This window comes from Myxocyprinus asiaticus, chromosome 16 (genome assembly GCF_019703515.2).
Source record: "Myxocyprinus asiaticus isolate MX2 ecotype Aquarium Trade chromosome 16, UBuf_Myxa_2, whole genome shotgun sequence".
Lineage (NCBI taxonomy): Eukaryota > Metazoa > Chordata > Actinopteri > Cypriniformes > Catostomidae > Myxocyprinus > Myxocyprinus asiaticus.
The window spans coordinates 21,663,147-21,686,041 of record NC_059359.1 but is presented as its reverse complement, the minus strand read 5'-3'; the positions used below and the strand labels follow the sequence as shown (position 1 = coordinate 21,686,041).

General features: G+C 39.0%; 1 protein-coding gene across 1 annotated transcript in view; it reads left to right on the top strand.

Moving 5' to 3' along the window:
• itga8 (integrin, alpha 8) overlaps positions 1-22,895 on the top strand; it is a 113,813-nt gene that overhangs the window by 69,034 nt on the left and 21,884 nt on the right. The window contains exon 22 of the mRNA XM_051721639.1: positions 20,187-20,266. Coding sequence (XP_051577599.1) covers positions 20,187-20,266 — 80 coding nt within the window. The remainder of the gene's footprint in view (positions 1-20,186; positions 20,267-22,895) is intronic.

Below are 22,895 nucleotides of genomic sequence, written 5' to 3'. Positions count from 1 at the left end.
GAATCAAGAAGTTATTGAACAGGTGAATTTATTAGTGAATAAATCATTAAGAGAGTAAATGAATCAATGAGTGATTCAATAAATATAAATGAGTGAGTGTCTGAATGAGTGGGTGAATGAATACATAAATGGATGGATGAACGAATGAATGATTTAATGAATTAATAAGTGAGTGAGTAAATGAATACGTCAGTGAGAGAGTGAGTGAGTGTCTGAGTGAAATCACTGTGACTCAGTGAAAAGTGAAAGTTCTGGGAAGGATAGAACATTGGGTCATTCGTTTAGCCTCTGTTGTTTTTTCCGCTCTTGATGGATCCAGTCAGATCCAGCAGTTGTGCAGCCAACATTATCTCAGCTCAGCTTGGATTTAAAGCTTGAATCCTTCAGAACTAACAACATTAGCATAAGTGAGCAGAACAGAGGGAGGTGTGAGAAAAGAGTAAGACATAATATCATTTTCCCCCTAATGGCCAAACATTGTGAAGCTCTGTCAGTTTGCTGAGACTTTAGGTCCTGTATAAGACACCTGCATATACATCACACAAATATAGACAAATCAATATAGCCCTATTACAGTAGGAAGTTGACACTTTGACGGAGAGAGACAGATTCCATCAATAATGAAACCAGAGATGAGTGCTTGTAATGTACAGACACACATACTGTAAACAGATCATCCATGTACCGATACACTTCACATTCTTTCACACACACAAAATACACACAAAGTTCATAACTAACATTGACAACATTCGTTGACTCAGACAGCATCCGCCTCTGTGTTGAGTATAAATATAGAGAAATCTTTAGATGGCAGTGATATTGTTATGATGAACAACTCTATCATTTATCTTCCATCCAGAGGAAGGAAACCATGTTTCTGTGTGTGTGTGTGTGTGTATCCTCTCTAATAGAGTAATGCAGATGTTTCTAAGACTGCTTGCCTACTAGCCACTTACTCTCGGGAATGTGGCTGTTATACAGATGTGTTCATTTATGTGCCATTTTGCTTATATCTACTTCTACCCTGCTAATATGAACATATATGTCAGTGTGTCTATAGTCACTTTTCCACCTAGAGTGCTGGTACTCCCCAAGAGGGACTTTCTCAAAGGACAACTTTATAGAGGAACTCATTGCAAAAGAGAGTTTTTTGATTAGGCAACTTCCTTCATTTTAAGATGCAACCAAAGCTCACATAAAACAGCGTAACAAAAGTGTAGCTCCGATCCCGGCGTCCTCCATCAGTGTTGTTGATTTGTTTAATGTTGTTGCTATTGAATAACGTCACAAGACGTCACAAATAACGTCACAAGATAAATGGTGGATAATGACGTCACTACGAGGGTATCCAAGCCTGGTCTCATGAAATTTATTTGAGCATTACAACGTTTTTGCAAAACTGAAATGATGTGCTTCATAACACATTTGGCTGCACTTTTCAAGTGACATGTCCAGCAGGGGGTGCCAAAACCGAGCGAAATGAGGTTGTAATTCATCTTTTTAAGATGAATTTTAGATGGAGGGTTTAATAAAAATAGTAAAAGTGTCTCAATATCATAACATAGCAGGGTCTGAGTAATAATAGGTGTCTGAGAGAAAAATAAGTGTTTATAAAGTCATAATCAGCCATTGAAGTCATGATTTGAGTGAAAGTGAATAAAATACACAGTTGTTGTTGCGCCTCTAGTGTTAATTTCACCTGGAAACTGCAGGGAATTGTACCTGTAGACACGTATAACACATTTTGCAAAAATGGATGTAGGCTATGTTCAGACTGCCGCTAAAAATCTGATTTTTTGCATATCCAGATTGTATCTAGATGAGTTTTGATAGTCTGGACAGCAAAAAACCACATGAAATCTGATTTTTCCAAATCTGATTCAAACCACATCAGGAGGTGGTTTCAAATGCGATTTAAATCTGATTTTTTCAGATGCGTCTCAGTCCGGATTTTGGATTTCAAATGGTCTTTTGCGTCACTCTTAAAGCAACACACAATGATGACGTCAAAAATCGGTGACTGCAGCACGGAACATCACAATATTTACCAGCCTTACTTTTCCTCTTTTGCCGACTCACAGAAGTACCAACCAGGTCTCATAATGAAAACGTGACTCTATGGCTATGTTCAAACACGTAGGCGTACCCACGTGACGATGCTTTCAAAACAGATGCAGGAAAAATGGAAGTGCATCATCTCACTCTCCAAATAAGCGCCCTGTCCAGTCGCAGTGCAGAACAACTCCGTTGCACAAGAAAAACCCACGCAGGTAGGCCTACGTCGTTACCAAAGCAACCCATGCAGATACAGTGCATCCGGAAAGTATTCACAGCGCTTCACTTTTTCCACATTTTGTTATGTTACAGCCTTATTCCAAAATGGATTAAATTCATTATTTTCCCCAAAATTCTACAAACAGTACCCCATAATGACAACGTGAAAGAAGTTTGTTTGAAATCTTTGCAAATTTATTAAAAATAAAAAACGGGAAAAAAATCACATGTACATAAGTATTCACAGCCTTTGCCATGACACTCAAAATTGAGCACAGGTGCATCCTGTTTCCACTGATCATCCTTGAGATGTTTCTACAACTTGTTTGGAGTCCACCTGTGGTAAATTCAGTTGATTGGACATGATTTGGAAAGGCACACACCTGTCTATATAAGGTCCCACAGTTAACAGTGCATGTCAGAGCACAAACCAAGCCATGAAGTCCAAGGAATTGTCTGTAGACCTCCGAGACAGGATTGTATCGAGGCACAGATCTGGGGAAGGGTACAGAAAAATTTCTGCAACATTGAAGGTCCCAATGAGCACAGTGGCCTCCATCATCCATAAATGGAAGAAGTTTGGAACCACCAGGACTCTTCCTAGAGCTGCCCGCCCGGCCAAACTGAGCAATCGGGGGAGAAGGGCCTTAGTCAGGGAGGTGACCAAGAACCCGATGGTCACTCTGACAGAGCTCCAGCGTTTCTCTGTGGAGAGAGGAGAACCTTCCAGAAGAACAACCATCTCTGCAGCACTCCACCAATCAGGCCTGTATGGTAGAGTGGCCAGATGGAAGCCACTCCTCAGTAAAAGGCACATGAAATCCCGCCTGGTGTTTGCCAAAAGGCACCTGAAGGACTCTCAGACCATGAGAAACAAAATTCTCTGGTCTGATGAAACAAAGATTGAACTCTTTGGCCTGAATGGCAAGCGTCATGTCTGGAGGAAACCAGGCACCGCTCATCACCTGGCCAATACCATCCCTACAGTGAAGCATGGTGGTGGCAGCATCATGCTGTGGGGATGTTTTTCAGCGGCAGGAACTGGGAGACTAGTCAGGATCGAGGGAAAGATGACTGCAGCAATGTACAGAGACATCCTTGATGAAAACCTGCTCCAAAGTGCTCTGGACCTCAGACTGGGGCGAAGGTTCATCTTCCAACAGGACAACGACCCTAAGCACACAGCCAAGATAACAAAGGAGTGGCTACGGGACAACTCTGTGAATGTCCTTGAGTGGCCCAGCCAGAGCCCAGACTTGAACCTGATTGAACATCTCTGGAGAGATCTGAAAACGGCTGTGCACCGATGCTCCCCATCCAACCTGATGGAGTTGAGAGGTCCTGCAAAGAAGAATGGGAGAAACTGCCCAAAAATAGGTGTGCCAAGCTTGTAGCATCATACTCAAAAAGACTTGAGGCTGTAATTGGTGCCAAAGGTGCTTCAACAAAGTATTGAGCATAGGCTGTGAATACTTATGTACATGTGATATTTTTCGTTTTTATTTTTAATAAATTTGCAAAGATTTCAAACAAACTTCTTTCACGTTGCCATTATGGGGTATTGTTTGTAGAATTTTGGGGAAAATAATGAATTTAATCCATTTTGGAATAAGGCTGTAACATAACAAAATGTGGAAAAAGTGAAGCGCTGTGAATACTTTCCGGATGCACTGTAGGTTGGTTATGTCTGAACGCGCAAATCTGATTTGATCACTTGCAATAAATAGTGCGGACAGTCTGCCTGAAAAGATCTGATTTGAGAAAAAAATCTGATTTGCCTGCAGTCTGAACATAGCCATAGAGTCACGTTTTCATTATGAGACCAGGTTGGTACTTCTGTGAGTTGGCAAAAGAGGAAAAGTCTCCACAGTTGTTCCGTTCCTCGTAAGAGTTCTCATCTAGAAAGTTACTAAGGGAAAAGTACTGGGTCTGTAGGTGGCAAAGGGCCTTTGCATATGCACACACAAACGGACACCCCATAGTGACGTCATCTAGTGTTGACTCCTGCCGACTTTTCGCGTTTCTCATTGCTTTGTACATCATATGTGTTTGATCAATCACAGGTTGCAGCACCTCCCACAGTCCTCTCTTCTCCCAAAAAGTACCTATCTTGGAGTCGGAACTAAAAAACATCCCTCTAAACAGCTAAGAGGAACTATAGTTCCTCATGTGCGAAAACAACAAAAATAGTAGTAGTTCTGAGTAAAAGTACCTAAAACAGGCTTTTGTTCCTGCAGTGGGAAAGGGCCTTTACACATCGGGATACATATGCCACAATTCAGTACTTCAGCTTCACTTTTGTCCAGTACAGCGCCTCATAAAAGCATGTCTGGTCACACTGAGAAATTAATCAGAATCAAAATTTTCACTTATTTAGATGACCTGCTTCTTTATTAATTTATCTTTAGGAAATTATATAAATGCACACATGAATATATCATTGTATGATTGTATCAGCACAGCCCTGGTACATTCTCTCTTTCTCTTCTGTCACTTTAACCTCCTTTCACTCCTTTCTTACACATGCTTCTGATAGGTTGATGTTGAACATTGTTAATGAGAGTCTGTGAAAAAAAAAAAGTGGGTAGAGAAAAAAGTGTGATGATGGAGTAAATGTGTGGAGACGATGTAAACACACATCGGGACAAAGTTTGAGGTTCAGTCTAAACACACTCTCCATCCATTTACCAGTCACCATGAAAACCAGTTTCCAGTCATCCCAAATATCTCAGCCTGGTGTTTAATTACAATGATTGCAAAACACACTCTTGACCGGTCACACAAACTCAAAACACACACAAAATCACAATCAAATACTTTAACACACTCCCAACCCAACATTCTGCCCTGCATCACATACAAACTTGAATTTTTATATGACTATTAAGTAAGGCTGCATCATTTGACTAGTTTGCAATCCTTTCTTGTGACTCAAAAGTATGAGAGGGTTAAGACAGAGAAGCATCTCTGTTGTAGACTTAAGAATCAGTATCAAATGTAGCATTAGAGTTGATAAGTTTAATTTGTTTCAGTGAAATAGACTGTTTAAATGAATCGATTAAACAAAATTCTGATTCAACGAATTGTTCACGTAATCAATCAAAAATGTTCACTTAAGTCCCGAAGTGGCATGTTATTGTTGCTATAAATATATTTTTCTAAAACATTTTTATATATGTACAGTAGGTAAATATAATTGTTTATTACCATGTATTATGTTGGTGCATATAAATGAAAATTATTAAATATCATTCTCCATTGTGTTAAATTAGTTAAAAAAAAAAAAGTGTGGAAAAAAAGTCTTCATTATTTAACATTATTTTTACTGCATTTCATTGCTTCCATTAAACCTTTTGAATTTTCTTGGCAACAAATGGCTGTTGGATAGAAATAACTATTGATCCGATTGGGGAACAAATCACCCTTTTAAGCCATTTCAGATAAAATACATAAATATTGAGAGATATATTGAATATAGTAAAGGCTGAAAAATATTGAGAAATAATTTATCAATATTGCCCAGCCCTAGTGTATATTCTATTACATAGTTTGTGTACATGAATGTTTGTGTTGTTGTTGTTGTTAAATTGCTATTTCGACTAACAGTTCTAATGACACTAATTAGTAAACTCACTAAGCATTCGGGTGACATTTTAAAAACATTCTTAGACCCTCTCTCTCCTCTCTCCTCTCTCTCTCTCTCTCTCTCTCCCTCCCTTCCTCCCTCCAATTCGTTCCCTTTCTACATCAGTTTCCCATTTCCTCAAAGCCCTTAGGGTGAACAGCTCATTAAACTAGAGACTGCTTCATTCCTGTTTCATTGATATTAAGCTCTTTCTCATTTCATCTTTAAAAACACTAAAAGAGGACAATGGTGAAGTTTATTGTATCATTATCCCAAATTGACACCTAGTTAGAATGTTATTTTGGCTGAAGGAGCAATTTTGTGATATTGACAGATTTCAAGGCATAAATTTGAACATATTGTAAATGCATCAACAAATACACATACACACACACACACACACACACACACACACACACACACACACACATCTTTATTAGCCAGTTCACTTCTTTCCTCTGTTTGTTTGAATAGCAGTGCTTGTTAAAGCCAGGGCAAATTGAAACTTAATTTGGCCGTAATTTGTTGCATAAGCTGGTAAATGCTTTTTGGTTGAGCAGTGCCAGCTCACTGAGAGGGGAGGTGTGGAGGTTTATGGTTGTGTTTATTACAACAGGTCAAAAGACTATGTTTACTCAAGCTATTAATTAGACTATCCCTAATATAAAGGCAGAATACTACCTGTAGATGCACATGCAGAATGTGCCTGCAATATTTAAACAATTCAGAGTATTAGCTGATGTCAGCCTGGCTGCTCAGTTGTCTGTGTTCTTGTATGTTAAAGGTGCACTCAGTAATTTTTTTCCTCAGTAAAAAAGTTTAACTCCTAAAGACATGAATTGTAATTTTGCTATATATGTAGGAAATCATGACCACTCATATTAAAATGAAGACTCAAGTCATATCTGTAACCTTATAAAAGCTGTTTTATTCGGTCCGCACATGGGGGCTGCCATTTTAGAATCACAGTAACCGTCTTGTTATTTGACACTTTCACTCATTGATTAAAGTAATCATGGATGACTGTGAATAGTGAATTTCTACAATGGGATCTGAAACTGAAAACTATTGATTTTAAATTATGCTGCATCCAAGCCACTAGGTGTCAGTGTAAGTCCAAGATGAAACAAAAACAAAAGTTACTGAGTTAAATTGACCTTTCACATAGTCAGATTTTGAGATTGGAATAGAGTGCATAGAGTAGAGGTGCCCAAACTTTTTTCCTACGAAAAATCAAACATGATTGAGGGCCGTGGGCCGAAGTTAAACGATGCATTACAATAAATGGTGGGGGGATTGGAATTGGTTCATATGAGGGGCATTTTTTAACTTTACAAAGGTAATTTTTTTAAAAATGCCTTATAAAATGTCTTTGTCATCCTTTTATGTCAAATACTTTCATTTAAACAATCACATTTTTAAATGCCATGTTTCAATAATTACAAAATTGCATGGCCTCTGCATTGCATAATGTGCATTGTTACTGAAACAAAACTTTTTTTTCTCATTCACATATTTCCAAATATTTTGGCTATTAAATTAACATAGCCAACAAAACTAATGCACCAATACACAGGAGTAGATGACAGCATTTATCCAGATTTGGAATGAGTAGCAACTCCTTCATGCCAGTTAAATCAAACAATGCAAAATAAACATTTAACAATGAACAGTAGTCAGAGATATGATTCATACAGTGGTAAATGTTCTGTAAAATTATTATGGTATCATTAGTCATGTTTTATTTAACATCAAGTCTATTTAACATATCCAGATATTATTTTTGTTAATATTATTATTAGTTGCATTGTAGCATTTGGACATTTTAGTGTGAGAGCACAGCACTGAACTGATGTAGAGCGTGAGAAGCGGAGTGCCCGTCTGTGCACGTTTATGGCACGAGCATTGCCACTGACACGGCAACATCTGCACAATGGACAGCAAGAAACAAATAATGTCCAGAGGAAATAAAATGAAGCTCGCAATATATGTATTTGGAACTATATCAGATTGCAGGGGAAATTTTTTTTTGTTTGTTTTTTTGCCCAGAGCCCCCATTAATTTCCGACCCTGGATGGAACTAGATGGATATGAGAAATGTAACAGGTGTTTAAGTGTCTCTCTTAACCATGCAACTGGTACATTACACAAAGCATTTTTGCTATTTCTGCCTTTATTGCAAATGTGCCTCATTATTTATGGCTCATGAAGGAGCACCAAGATATGAAAGGCAGCAAAAACTACAGATCGATGTCATGCGCTTGCAATGTTAACAGCTTTGTTGATTATAAACAGAAACTATATAGTTTTAACGCATTGCTTGCTTACGGAGATGTGGTATAATGCCATTTCCATGTCGAATTAAGAGGTTTAGAAAGGTTTATACATCTGTAACATCTTTTTATTTTATTTTATTATTATTATTTTTTTCCTTTTTCAACCCCAAATTGGAATGCCCAATTCCCAATGCACTCTAAGTCCTCATGGTGGTGTAGTGACTCGCCTCAATCCAGGTGGCGGAGGACGAATCTCAGTTGCCTCCACGTCTGAGACCGTGAATCCACGCATCTTATCATGTGGCTTGTTGAGCATTTCCGCAGAGACCTAGTGCGTGTGGAGCCTTCATGCCATCCACCATGGCATCCACGCCCAACTCACCACGCGCCCCACCGAGAACGAACCACATTATAGCGACCACGAGGAGGTTACCCCATGTGACTCTACCCTCCCTAGCAACCAGGCCAATTTGGTTGCGACCTGGCTGGAGTCATTCGAACTCATGAACTCCAGGGGTCATAGTCAGCGTCTTTACTCGCTGAGCTACCCAGGCCCCTACTGTAAAATCTGTAACATCTTAAGTTCAGTAACTACATGACAAAGCTCTCCCTCACTGCGTGCGCTTACACTTATGACACTGCTGACAGCTGCATGAGAGAGAGAGAGGGAGAGACAGAGAAAATTTACTTGCGCACCTTTTGGAATTACAGTTTGATACATTGTCATATATAGCAAGTCGGGCCAAATCAAAGATCATCAAGGGCCAACTTTGGCCTGCGGGCCCTGGTTTGGGCATCTCTGGCATAGAGCAATCGTGAGTGTCCGTATGGGATGAGTGAGGGGAAAAGGCATTTATAAAATGTAAAGGGTAACACTTTACATTAACATTCCCTTTATTAAGGGTTTATAAAGGGGTTCATTAATGACTAATAAGTCATTTACAAATGCATTATAAATCATTGAAATGCAGTTGTAACAACATGAATAAAGAGGGCGCCTTTCATACAATATTTGCCAAATAGTGAGCATTTAAACTTACATATTATAAATGCATAATAAATTCACTTATTCATACTAAAATTAATCAAAAACAGTCCATATGTCCTCTGCAAAAACACTTTTCAGATTTTCGTGCTCATTCATAGCATTATCATATAATAAAGCCTGATGAAATTCAAACATACTGTTATGTACTTAGGTTTCTAAAGTTGGCAGCTCCTTCTTTATATGTGTCCACTTTACATTAAGGAACATTTTCATAGGTTACTCATGTTAAATAAGTGTTATTAAGCATTTATAACATGTGAGTCTAAATGGCTTCTTAATTGGCAGGTATTGCATGAAAGTCACCCTTTTTATGCATGTTGTTATAACCGCATATCAGTGATGTATAATGCATTTGTAAATGACTTATTAGTCATTCATGAACCCCTTTATAAACCCTCAACAAAGAGAACATTAATGTAAAGTGTTACCAATGTAAAGAGAAGCAATTAGGCATGAGACAAGGAAAGAGAGAATAGTTATTTCATAGATAGCTCACTTCAATGAAACAGCCTTAAAGGTCAGTTTTTCTATGTTAAAATTATTTATTCTATAGCCATTTATAGTATGGCTTCACAAAGAGTGTAAACACTGACTCTTTGACACTATCAAAACATTTCTATGTTTGTTTGAGCATCCCGACTAGCCAAACATAGGAACACTGGTTCAACCAATGGCATGAGTTTGTGAAGGGACTATCTGTTTGGCTGACCAATGGCAGATGGGGGGAGTGTTTGGGAAACAATCATTATTTTTTTCAATTTCATTTGGTTATGCTAATGGCACAGAAATTACACACTTCACCTTTAAGAGCCATGTAAGTTTAGCTGGCCAGTATGTAGGAGCAGAGATATGAGTATGAAAAAAGACCTAAGGAAGAATTGCGATTCAAGGTGTAGGTTCAAAATGGCTGGAGATGGGAAATGGAGGGTGAAAGAGTATAGTGAGAGAGTGATGGAGAGACAAAGGATAAGTGAACAGAGAGAGAAGGGAGTTGTTTGGCTCTGTAAGAGACAGGACTGACCTGTTAACATGTTCCAGATTTAGGAGAAGGAGGGGGCATTGTCATGGTAACAGGCTTTGTCATAGAGCCTCTGGGGTTAAACCCACATGGCCCAAATTACCATGGCACCATCAGAGGAGAGTGACAAGACCACAGATCACCTACCTCACAAACAAACACACACACACACACACACACACATACACATGGTCACATTGCCATAAAGAAAATTGAGAGACCTATCGTGCCCTTACACATTCAGATACACACTCACAAAACGCTTGCATACCAACATCACTGGCGTCGCAAAATAATCTTGCCACACATGGAATCAGCATGTGGCTTGTGATCAAACCCGAGAAGTGTTTTCCTGTATTTTGTTTTCTTCTTTTATTTCAGAACTTACCACTCATAGCCCATAAAACATAAGTCATGAGCATGTGGTGCAGCCCATTCATCACAAATAACCCGTCACAAGAACAATCTGCAGAAAACATGTTAGAGTCCATCAAAGGGTCAAACTTTCTCTACCCAACAAGCTTTCTGTAGAACATCAGAGTTCTAAAGACACAAGACATGCAGTAAAATGCTATGACCCTTCTCTCCTGGTTGAATAAAACAACAAGCCTCTCCTTGTTTAATAAGAGGGTTGTGCATTTTTATAAAATGTATCAAAAGGAATATGTTAATAGACAAGACAACTGTTCAATAAACAGTTTAATTATACTCATAACAAACAATTCATCCACCAAGTAATAAAGCGATACTGCAACTGCAAATGTCTGCAAATATCTTGCAGCTTCTCATTTCTCATACTATCTCTCTATGAAAACGTGTGAATATCTAAGCTTTTCTATATGATACCGTATTGTTGCTTTAAGTTCACCAGTAGCTGTAAAATAGAGGTGTAAATCTCCTTTGTGAGCCATAATTCATATAAATCTGACATTTCACTTTCTATAAAATGAACAGCATTAAATTAGTTTATAGTTTCACTAACTCCTACCCACTTAGCTAATGTCTCATTAGGGATTTACTCCTTAAAAAGAAGTATTTCTAAGGAAGGTGAAGCTATGTAACATTTCTTGAAATCGTGGGCTGATTTTTGGGGAAACTCCTAGCTATACCCTCTTTATGACACTAGTTTAAGAGGCACATCCTTGGCTTGCATTATTCTTTGTTTTGTGTTGTCTGTGTTTTTAATCAGATACATTTTGGTCATCTTCTTGTCATGCTTTCTGGCTTTACATTCATCTCTGTCCAGCCTTGCTTATTCAATCTGTAATTCATCTTATTATATGCCATTGCACATATGGTGAGACTGTTGCTGTGTGTTTGTTATCTTTCGAATGGAAAAAGCATCCTACAGTTCATTCTTATGCTGTGAAATATAGTTAATCAAATTCACTTGAAGAAGTTGTGCAATTTCGTAGATGTCGTACACTGCAATCTATTTTGAGTTTCATTAAAACTTTCAATTAAGATTTATTGTCTCATTAGTGTAATTAGATCATTACTGTTGCCACAGGGACATATGAACCAGCACTTGTAAAGCTCAATCTTAAATGAATTTCTCATTTTTAAACATATGCACAAAGTTGTGGAGACATCATCTTCATTTTGAATGTTTTGGGGTTTTAAAAATACGTGTGACCACAAAAAGAGTCTCCGTGGCTGGTTCCCTCTTTAAACTTTAACAGCACTTGTTACTCTCACCCGTCAAGCTAACTGCTAGCCAGTCTAACATTTCATGGCAGTTAAAACTGTTGATCACAGCTTGGGCCTGCCTAAGGCAGTAGCATCTTTCAAAAATGAGGAGGAGCTGATAATATATCCAACAGAAGTTAAATCAAACAAAGATAAGAAGAAGATGAAAGAGATGATCCTGAGAGAGAACCCAGAGATACTGCTGTCTGATTACGGTGGACCAGAACCCAATAGAGTCCGGTGTAACCTGCTCTTCTTCAATGATCAGCCATCAGCCTGGCACAGCACTCTCTACACAGCCATGAACTGCAGCAGAAAAAGTGGCATCAGTAAAGGTAGACAAATCACTCTGGAAGGAGAAAAGGAGATAAAGCTGACTGTAAACTTGGATCACAATTTTACAGTCATGGTCCAGGTGTAAGAACATAGCCTTGATTAATTCGAAAATGACCTCAGCACCAGGAGAGTGGATGTTGCCAAAGCTATCATCAATGTGGTGAAAACAGCTAGAGGAATCTACTCCAGAACCAAAGTCATCATCTCTGCACTGCTGCCTTGAAGAGACATCCCACAAAACATCATCAGTGCCATTAATGTAGAGATGTGTGTGCACTCATGCCGAATGTACATATAGCAAATCATCAGCGTATCACTCATGAGCACCCATCTCCACATTCATCGAGAGGGCATGAGAATATTTGCTAAAACAATCAAAGATGTAACACTGAAAAGCTCTGAGAACACACCCCCCTGACTGTGAGGAGAGGGTGAGACAACATGCCGGCAGACAGACAGACAGCTACGCTGCTGTTGTGATAGGGAGAGGTAGTGCAGACACAAGCGACCTCAGCCAGATAAAAAACATGCTGAAACTTTTATGTGAAAATGTATTAGGTTGATTAGCAACAGCTTAATTTAAGCATATATATATATATATATATATATATATATATATTATTTATTTATTTATTTTTTACCGTATCTTCTCTTTTTGTTATACAGTTTATATTCTAAGGTACTTCATTTAATTCTGCATATTTCAGAACATGATTGGGTCAGGAATCATACATTCTTATTTCTGGTAAAAACAAATCACAATGTCATCGCTTAAAATCACAAGCTACAACATTCAGGGAATGTTTTCTGCTGCTTTTGGAGAAAAAAAGCAAGAACCCTGATTTTGTAAATATTGTATATAGTTCAGATTTCATATTATAACTTGAGACATGGAGTCGATAAGAGTCTAAATCCTATACTCCTTTAAACTACAGAGAATTACATATACCATCACTGAAACACCCTCAAGTTAAAAATGGAAGAGATTCAGGAGAAATTATTGTTTGTTTTAAAGAATGGAAGAGATTCAGGAGAAATTATTGTTTGTTTTAAAGAACATCTTTTCCATTACATTCAGCCTGTTAAAAAAGGGAGAACACATTCCAAAAAGTTTGGAATAATGTACAGATTCTGCTCTTATGGAAAGAAAGTGCCATTCAACTGATCACAATGTATAGTCAGGACATTAATAACATGAAAAATTACTATTACAATTTGAAAAAAATAAATAAATTCAGTACTTCTTAAACTACTTCAAAGAGTTGAAAAAGAAATAAATCAACATTTAACTCCCCCTACTACCCCTCCCCAATCACCAACCCCACCCTGACACCCAACGAACATCCCCGTGGTTACACATAAAAACACACACACAAACACAAAAAAGTAATAATAATAATTTTAAAAAAAACCAATATAATAATCATACACATCTAAAACTACATGTCTCTCTCCACAGCCCCTCCCCGAGAGTCCCCCAAAAACTCAAAATAACTGCCCCATGTCCTATCAAATTCTCCTCGAAAGCATCCGCACACCACTCCCGAAATGAGGGCACTCCAGCCGACTTCCATCCCCTTAAAACAATCTGTCTGCCTGTCATAACACTGGCCAGAACCCAATTTTTTATGTGTTTATCCCCTATTTTGAAGACCGCCTTTTTATATTTTATCGCCTAAAATACAGAGTCTGGGGAAAAACGAAACCCGAGTGCCCAACACATCACACACAAAACTCTGAACCTTTAACCAAAATTCTTGGATCTTAACACTCCACAAAAAACATGGGTTGTGTCTCCATCTTCTGATTGGCATCTCCAGCAGGTGGGTGTGACTTTAAGACCAAACCTGTACAATCTAGAGGGGGTCCAATAGAATCTGTGTAAAATCTTGAATTGCATAAGGCACACCCTGGCATCTCTAGATACAGACTTTAAGTTTTTTAGAATCCTAGCCCACACTCCCTCCTCCTATACCAAGTTTAAATCTTTCTCCCATAATCTCTTAATAGAAGTTAAAGCTCTGTCCCCCAGACTCTGAATTATCAGGAAGTAATACACTGATGCCTCATTACACCTTTTCAAAAAGCAGTAATCACCACTCCCAGAGTATCTGTCACTTTATTGGGGTGTATGCTACTCCCAAATAGAGTACAGAGCAGATGGCGCAGCTGTAAAGAACTGAGATCTGGGAATCCCAAAATGTTGAACCAAATTTTCAAAGGATCTCAACACTCCACTCACATATAGGTCACCGAGCATATTAACTTCCCTCACAATCCACTCTGACCAGCAGAAAGTGGACTTATTAATACATAATTTTGGGTTCAGCCATATGCTCGAGGCAACATTTAAATAAATGTCCGAATTAAACAATCTAGACACTTTTTCCCATACTGAGTGCAAATGCAAGATAATGGGGTGTAACTTAACTTCTCCAGTTTGTTTGATAGAAAGGCTTTGCGATGGCGAAATAGGGGCAAGTACTTCCTGTTCAATACAAAACAAGAGAGGGGCTCTCTCAGGAGGAAGCAACCAATGAGCCAATTGTCTGAGTCAGAATGCATAATAATAAAACAAAATCTTGGGTAGGCCTAGCCCACCTTTGTCAGTCAGCCTATGTAACTTATTGAAATGTAATCTGGGACACTTACCATTCCAAATGAAGGACTTCGCTATGCTATCAAATTGCTTGAAATTAGAAAGGGGGACATCTACAGGGAGAGATTGTAGCAGGTAGTTGAATTTTGGAATACAATTCATTTTAATAACATTAACCTTCCCAATCATAGATAAATGTAATGAAGCCCACCTGCCCACATCACTCGAAAACCTTTTTATTAAGGGGTCAAAATTAACTAACTAAATCACACAAATTTGCTGGGAATAAAATGCCCAAATACTTAATGCCCTGTTTGGGCCACTGGAAGACATCTGGCTGAAAAGCCGTCGCTGGGCAGTACGCTGTCAGAGCCAAAGCTTTGGATTTAGACAAATTGACTCTGTATCCTGAGCCTGAACTTAGAAAAGGAATTAATAATTCTGTGTAGGCAAGGCATAGATCTAGTGGGGTTGGAGACAAATAATAAAATATCATCTGCGTAGAGCAAAAACGTATGCACCATACCTCCCGCCACCACCATCATCTTCCCTGCGGGGTGCCCCTATCCATTGTAAAATAATCTGAAATTAATCAATTTGTTTGTACTGCCGCTACCGGGTGTCTATAAATTAACTTAATCCATCCAATAAAAGTATTCCCAAACCTGTATATTCCCAAAATCTTTAAAAAATAATCCCATTCTACCATATCAAATACCTTTTCGGCATCAAGTGAGATGGCAGCGATCAGAGTCTGATCATTCGCCACTGACCACATGATATTGATGAAATGCCTAATGTTATCAGAAGAGCTACAGCCCCGAATAAACCCCACCTGATCCATATGTATAAGAAATGTCATAACTTAATCAGTTAGCCAGAATTTTTGACAATATTTTTACGTCTAGCTGGATCAGGGAAATTGGACGGTAACTATTACACTCGCTTGGATCTTTGTCCTTTTTAATAATCAGACTGATCCGGGCTTGTGTCATGGTTGGTGGAAGCTTTCCATAATTTAATGATTCCATATAAACTTCTAACAAAATTGGAGCCAATTCTGTAGCATAAGATCTAAAAAATTCAGCGGCAAATCTGTCTGGCCCCGGCGCATTGCCTGTAGGCAAGGCCTTAATTACCTTGCCAAGCTCTTCCAAGGTTAGGTAAATATTTTACCACCAGCAGATTTCAATGAGGGAATGGTAGAAAAAGACTCTCTCTGCTTTATATATCTAGGAAAATCTTCCCTGCTTTGTCCCCCGACTCAAAGTATGACTGTCTTGCCCTGAATAGCCAAAACTCCACCTTCCATGACAAAATAGTATTATATCTGTATTTCAATTGGGTCAATTCTCTGAGGCCATCAGATGACATTCGATGCTTCAGCTCTGCCTTGGCACTTTTAATATTCCCTTCCAACTGCACAAGTTCTCGCACTTTTGATTTTTTGGTGAATGAGACATATTGTATGATCCGAACCCTAAGAGTGCCTCCAAAGCCACTCCCACAGAGGATACTGAGGACCAGTTGGTCTCCATATAAACATTGATTTCAGCCTTTAACATTTGTTGGAATTCAGGATTTTGCAAAAGGGATACATTAAGCGCCAACTATATGATTTATTTTTCTCTGTATGTGGCAACATCTCTAAACTCACCAGGGCATGATCTGAGACTAAGATGTTTCCAGTTGAGCAATCAACAACAGATGGGACTTAGATATATATAAAAAAAACTATTCTAGAATAAATCTTATGGACTGATGAAAAGAATGTATAGTCCCTACCAGATGGGTTCAGAAGTCTCCAAATATATGTAAGACCAAGATTTTTACACATCCTGTGAAGCGTCAATGTTGCTTTAGGGGGGTTACACACTTTTGCTTCACTATGATCAAGGATTGAGTCCATCAATAGATTAAAGTCCCCTCCCAATATTATATCATGAGGGGTGCCAGCAGCTTGCAACATCCCTTCAAGATCCATAAAAAAGCCCTGATCATCAGCGTTAGGTGCATAAATATTAGCCAAAATCAACCTTTGCCCCTGAATTTCTGCTAAAACAATAATGACTCTTCCTAATTTATCTTTAGTCTGTTTGAGACATTTGAATTGTAGATGCTTACTTATCAATGTAATGACTCCCCTGCTCTTACTTGAGTCAGCACTAAAGAAAACGTCCACCCTATATCTTCCCAAATTTTTCAGCTTCCTGCAGGGAAAGATGTGTTTCTTGAAGAAACACTATATCATATATCATATGTTTAAGAAAAGAAATAACCTTCCTTCTTTTTATGGGGTGCCCCAACCCATTCACATTCCACGTGGAGAGAGACAATCCACTCATATTAACATTTGACATTTTGACATATTAGAAAAAATAGATTGTGTGTCAAAAATAAAATAATAAAGACCACATTCCAGCATTAGTGCAACAATCAAACCCCAAACTTCCCCCCGAACCAAACAAACATAAAAAAGATAAACATGCGCATAAACCCCATGCACAACAGTGCCAACCGGCGTCCATCCCTCTAAACTCAAACAGTCCATGTATACCTATGAGAGCCCCCACCGTCTTTGCCGTCAGATTGCTCAAGTCCGGTGTTTCAATACATATTTTCTGAGACAGAATATAATCTATAAAACAAACTCCAGCCAATAGGTACAATAAACACGCAGAACGTGTAGGTTCATCCACATAACTGTCCTGAAGGTGTGTTCCTCCACAAGACAAGCTCCAGCCACTAGCGGAACCAGCACAAAAAAAAAAAAAAAGGCCCCCAGTTTCCTCGGACGGTCAAGTGAATGTTCAGTGAGTCAGGTCCACTTGGCTGCAGCGTGAGTACCACAAATAATTTACTCACTACATTGACTTTATGAAGGACATGTCTTGCTGGGGACATGTAAGTATTTTGCAGCCATCTTCAGCATCTATTCTCATTTTGGCCAGGAATATCAGTGCAAAAGTGGCCTTCCGTTGATGTAAGAGTTTCTTGCATTCCTTGAATCGATCACGTTTCTCTCGTCGAATTCGCAAAGTCTGGGAACAAGAAAATGTTGTTGTTCTTCCAAGAAAGCCTTCCTTTACTTCTCACCTCACGTAACACAAGATCTTTATCGGATGATCTCAGAAATTTGGACAGAATCCCTAAGTGGATCGCCGAACCGGCACTCTATGAGCTCGCTCGATCTTATGGCCTGTTATGTCGAGCAGACTCGGAAAGAGCCCGTCCAGGAATTCCACCATATACTGACCCTCTGCTCCCTCAGGAATTCCAACAATGTGGACGTTATTCCGCCGGTTACGATTCTCCATTTTCTCAGACGCGCTCCAAATCCGCCTTAGTTGCTGGTGGATTAGCAGCTAATTCCCTCTCCGATGACTCCAGATAATCGATCCGTTTCTCAACATCCACCACTCTAGTAACCATCTCAGTGAATTTTGTCTCCATGGCAGTGATCGATCGACGTATTACAGCAAGCTCCTCCAAGTCAGCAATGACCTTCGTCAGCACTGCCAACACATTCATCAATTGTCGCCGAATTTCCTTCACCTCACCGGCCAAATCGACTCCCGGGCTTGTGGCCTGCTGCTCAGGGGCTTCAGGTTAAGCACGTAAGTGTCTTTTAATGTCTCCAGAGCCCGAGGATTTTTAATTCTTTGACATATTGTCTTCCTAGAACAGAGAATCGAATCTCACCGGTTTATGACACAAAAAGTATTAAAACTAGCAAAGTGCGCAGAGTTCGCCGTTCACACGTCCAAACCTCGCATGGTGTCGCGCGACTCACCAAAAGTGTCAGTTTAATATACTGTTACTCATTGTTCTCTGTAATTACTTTTCTTTACATTTTGTGCACATACCTGTATGATTATTATGATTATTATTTTATTATGTGACTTTTTTTAGGTATGTAATACATTTTTTTCTGTTTGTTTTGTTTTTTGTTAATGAATGCTTTGGCAACATTGTACATTGTATACAGTCATGCCAATAAAGCTAATTTGAATTGAATTGAATTGAACTGAATTGAGAGGGAGAGAGAGAGAGATATGATTAGTGATATTTTACTATTTGTTCACAACTGAAGATTCCATTTTTTGGAAGTTTTGTCATTTGAGAACACTAAAATTGTTTTCATTATTATGTTATGACAGCATCTTCGTTTCCATCCGTTTAACTCGATTTAATGGGTTTTTATAGTTTCAACTTGAATTTTTAATCAGTAATTGAATTCAAAGCGGACTTATCACTACAGGTTGTAACTTTGGCACCACTTTGAGGTAACTTTTTTACTTCAAAATTTTAAGGCAACAATTAAACAGTGAAGATGCCCACAAAGACATGGGTGTTTTAAGAGCTGACTGAACAACTTACAGTACATAAGAACAAATTACAATTATTTCAGACTTATCACACTGTGAATTTGGCAACAGTAGGTTGATAGTTTTGCTGCTGAAATTGGTTTGTGTTTATTGACATTCAAATCACTGCCACCCAGTGTCCAAATCTGAAAGTGTTGTTGAACTTATGAGCACTTATGAGCTCCAGATTCTGGGTGGAATGTCCACAGAGAAGCATGTAAATGATGAAAAACAGTCAACAGGAATCCATATTTTCTTTTATTAACTCTTCCCCCAAACCTCAGCCCTTAACCTAATCATCAATGGAGCACAAATGAAATTTTAGAGTGAAAATGCACCTCCAAATCACGCTAACAATTGTTTATGTGAACACAATTACTTCCTAGTTCCCACATGAACAGAACCCGTGTCTCTCGGAGGTTGCTCGCACAACTCGCTATCAGTAGCACTAGAGAAATTTTGATCACATTTGGATTTATGTAAAAAAAAAAAAATCTGATGGGGGATGCTACTTGTCAGAAATTCTACTGAATGGGGTTGATTTTTAGGTTACATGTACTTCAACATGTCAGTTTCCTGTGATCATGTGATCAAACATTCAATCTAGACTATTCCATTTCTTTGCATCGTTTAACACTGATTCCAAAATGATGTATAACTGTGTGTTGTTTGTTGGGGGTATGACAGCTGTGAGAATGTCCAGACCCTTTCCCCAACATGTAAGATGGCACAGTGTTAATTGTGGTGTTTTATTTCCTATATTAGACAGTGGGGGGAGAGCTCTATTCTGTTTTACTGAGCACTTGCAGATGCCCTTCAAGCTTTTGATGTGTTCATGTTTTTCCTTTATTCACTCTCTCTCTCTCTCTCTCTCTCTCTCTCTCTCTCTCTCTCTCTCTCACTCTCTCTCGCACTCTCTCTCACTCTCTCTCGCACTCTCTCTCTCTTTAGTTGTCGGTTGGTTTACGATTTTCAGTACAGAGGCTGGAAGATGCCCCCCCTAACATTGACTTTGAGCTGCAGATACACAGGTACAGTAAATTTCTCCCTTATTTTCACCCCAGGTTCTGTCACAATTACAGATCTTCAAGTAGTGTCTTTGGTTTTAACGCAAGCATAACACAGAAGTCTCACAGCTACTATCTTTGACTCACAAACGCAGATTTGTATATATTCATATCCAAGTCCATGTCAACACCCAAGTCCTTATGTTACCACTGGCCATAAAGTTATAAAGTGAACCAACATGTGTGTTAGTGCATTTTTAGAAGCTTACTATGTCTGGCCAATATTTCTGGTAGCGAAAGTGTACTGTACCTTACCTACTGTATAATACCTAGTAAAGGCATCTGTACCACACTACTCTATAGTATGTGGATGTGGGTATTTGTTTGTGTGTGTGTAAGTGAACACAGTAAGTGGTGTGTGTCACTTTGATGTATGTTGAGCAGTAATTTTGCAAGCAAGGGCCCCAAATGTTGGTTTTTGTAAAGTCAGGGCTTTGAAAGAGGAAGCTATGATCAAATGTCCTGGGATGGGTCACAGAAAATGAATGGCATACTTAAGGGAACTCTGTTTGTCTATGCTGCCCTACAAAGCCAAAACGCAGTAACTATGCTAAACTGAAAATAGCTTCAAAGTTTTCAATTGTGCAGGTAAATGTGGATTATAAAATAGTCACACACCATTTTCTCTGAATCTAAATATAGCTGAGCCAAACCTGTCTGTCACAGGACAGACCATGCACTAAGAGAAAACTCAATTGTTATTGTTACCTGTAATATTCATTTGTTAATTGACCATAATATGTATTTATTGTGTTTTGACTTTACAGGGAAGTATGTGTGGTTGGAAAAAAATTGCAATTTCAATTTACATATTTGAAGGAAAAAAAAAGAAAAAAACTAGCTTCTCTGGTTTTTTGGTAATTTCTTTATTTATTTTTTGTCATTATGCATTTAGCAGGCTTATGATAAGCACAACGCATGGTTGCTTTACTCAGTCCATCTCATTCACACTGTTACCTCACTATGTAGTCTGCATATCCTTGGATATGTTCTGTTAAGGATAGGGGTGAAGAGAATTTGTTAGAATAACACTTCTCCCTGTGATGTCGCTCACACATACACAGGAGGTGATTTTAATGAGAACATGTTAGTTTTGGGTTGTTAAGATGACTGCCAGGTGGCTCTCAGGGGCAGATTGGTGTTTGAAAGAGGAGGAGATATTTCCCTAAGGGTTTAATCACTGAACCCACAAGTCTCCCCATAACTCAGAGCAAGGTCGGGTCAAACAGGGGAGGGAGTCTGCATGTGTATGTATGTGTTTGACTGCACATCTACATGTGTGTTGATCATAGTGTGCACATGCGAGTATGCCTGTACTTAAGTGTGTATATGAGTGCATTTGTGTGTGTGTGTGTGTGTGTGTGTGTGTGTGTGTGTGTGTGTGTGTGTGTGTATGTGTGTGTGTGTGTGTGAGAGAGAGAGAGAGAGAGAGAGAGATCTCTTGAGAATAGAAACATTTTCTGTTGACTAATGTTAGCCACATGTTCCTTTGCCCACTGTGATTTTTCACCTTGAAATAGAATAAAAGTGAGAGACAGAGAAGGTGGAGAGAAAGCTACAGATACAGAGATAGATAGAATCCAGGTGTCATGCAGGAAGAAAGAAGTTTTGGGCTCTATTTTAAGAAGGCTACGTCTTAAGGGCAGTGCAATGCGATACGTCATATGCACAAAGTCAGTGGGCAAGGCCATGAAGTTTTGGTATTTTCATGCAAGTATGCACTATACGTCTTTAGTGGGCATTAGTAGGTTTGTGGCAAAGCCTGAATGAGTTTGGTCAAGTGCAATTTTATTCTGATGTTCTTCTCCAGTTATTGCATTGTCTGTGTCCTATTAAAGTGTAAATTCCATTTCCTGAAGCAACGTCAATAAAAATGAAGACAACTCATTCATAAGAATTTGGTAGTGTAAATGGGCTTTATGCAATGCATTAAAAGAATAGAACTAAGGACCATTTGTGTCTTGTGTTCTTTTGCTTATTAAAGGCATCCTTGTTGAATATCAGGCATATCACTATGACAATGATACGCTCCTTATATTAGCAGGGAATATGTGATGCTCGTCAGGACTAATTAGATGTAGGTTCCTTATTATGACCAGTGACAGGTGAAGCAAATAACTTTGATCATCTCCTAACAAGGCCACATGTCAAGGTCTGGGTAGATTAGATGGTAAGCAAACAATCAGTTCTCATAGTCAACGTGTTGAATGCAGGAGAAATGGTCAGGAGTAAAGACATGAGTGACTTTGACAAGGGCCAAATTGTTATGGCCATATGATTGGGTCAGAGCATCTCTGAAACGGCAAGGCTTGTGGGATGCTCCTGTTCAGCAGTGGTGAGTACCTACCGACAGTGGTCCGCGGAGGGACAAACCACAAACTGGCGACAGGGTGTTTGGCGCCCAAGGCTTATCAATGTGCAAGGGCAACGAAGGCTATCCCGTCTGGTCCGATCCAACAGAAGGTGTACAGTGGCAAATGTCACAGAAAATTTCCACCATCAAAAGCGCCTACAGTGGGCATGCGAACGTTGAAACTGGACCTTGCATCAGTGGAAGAAGGTCGCCTGGTCTGATGAGTCCCGATTTCTTTTA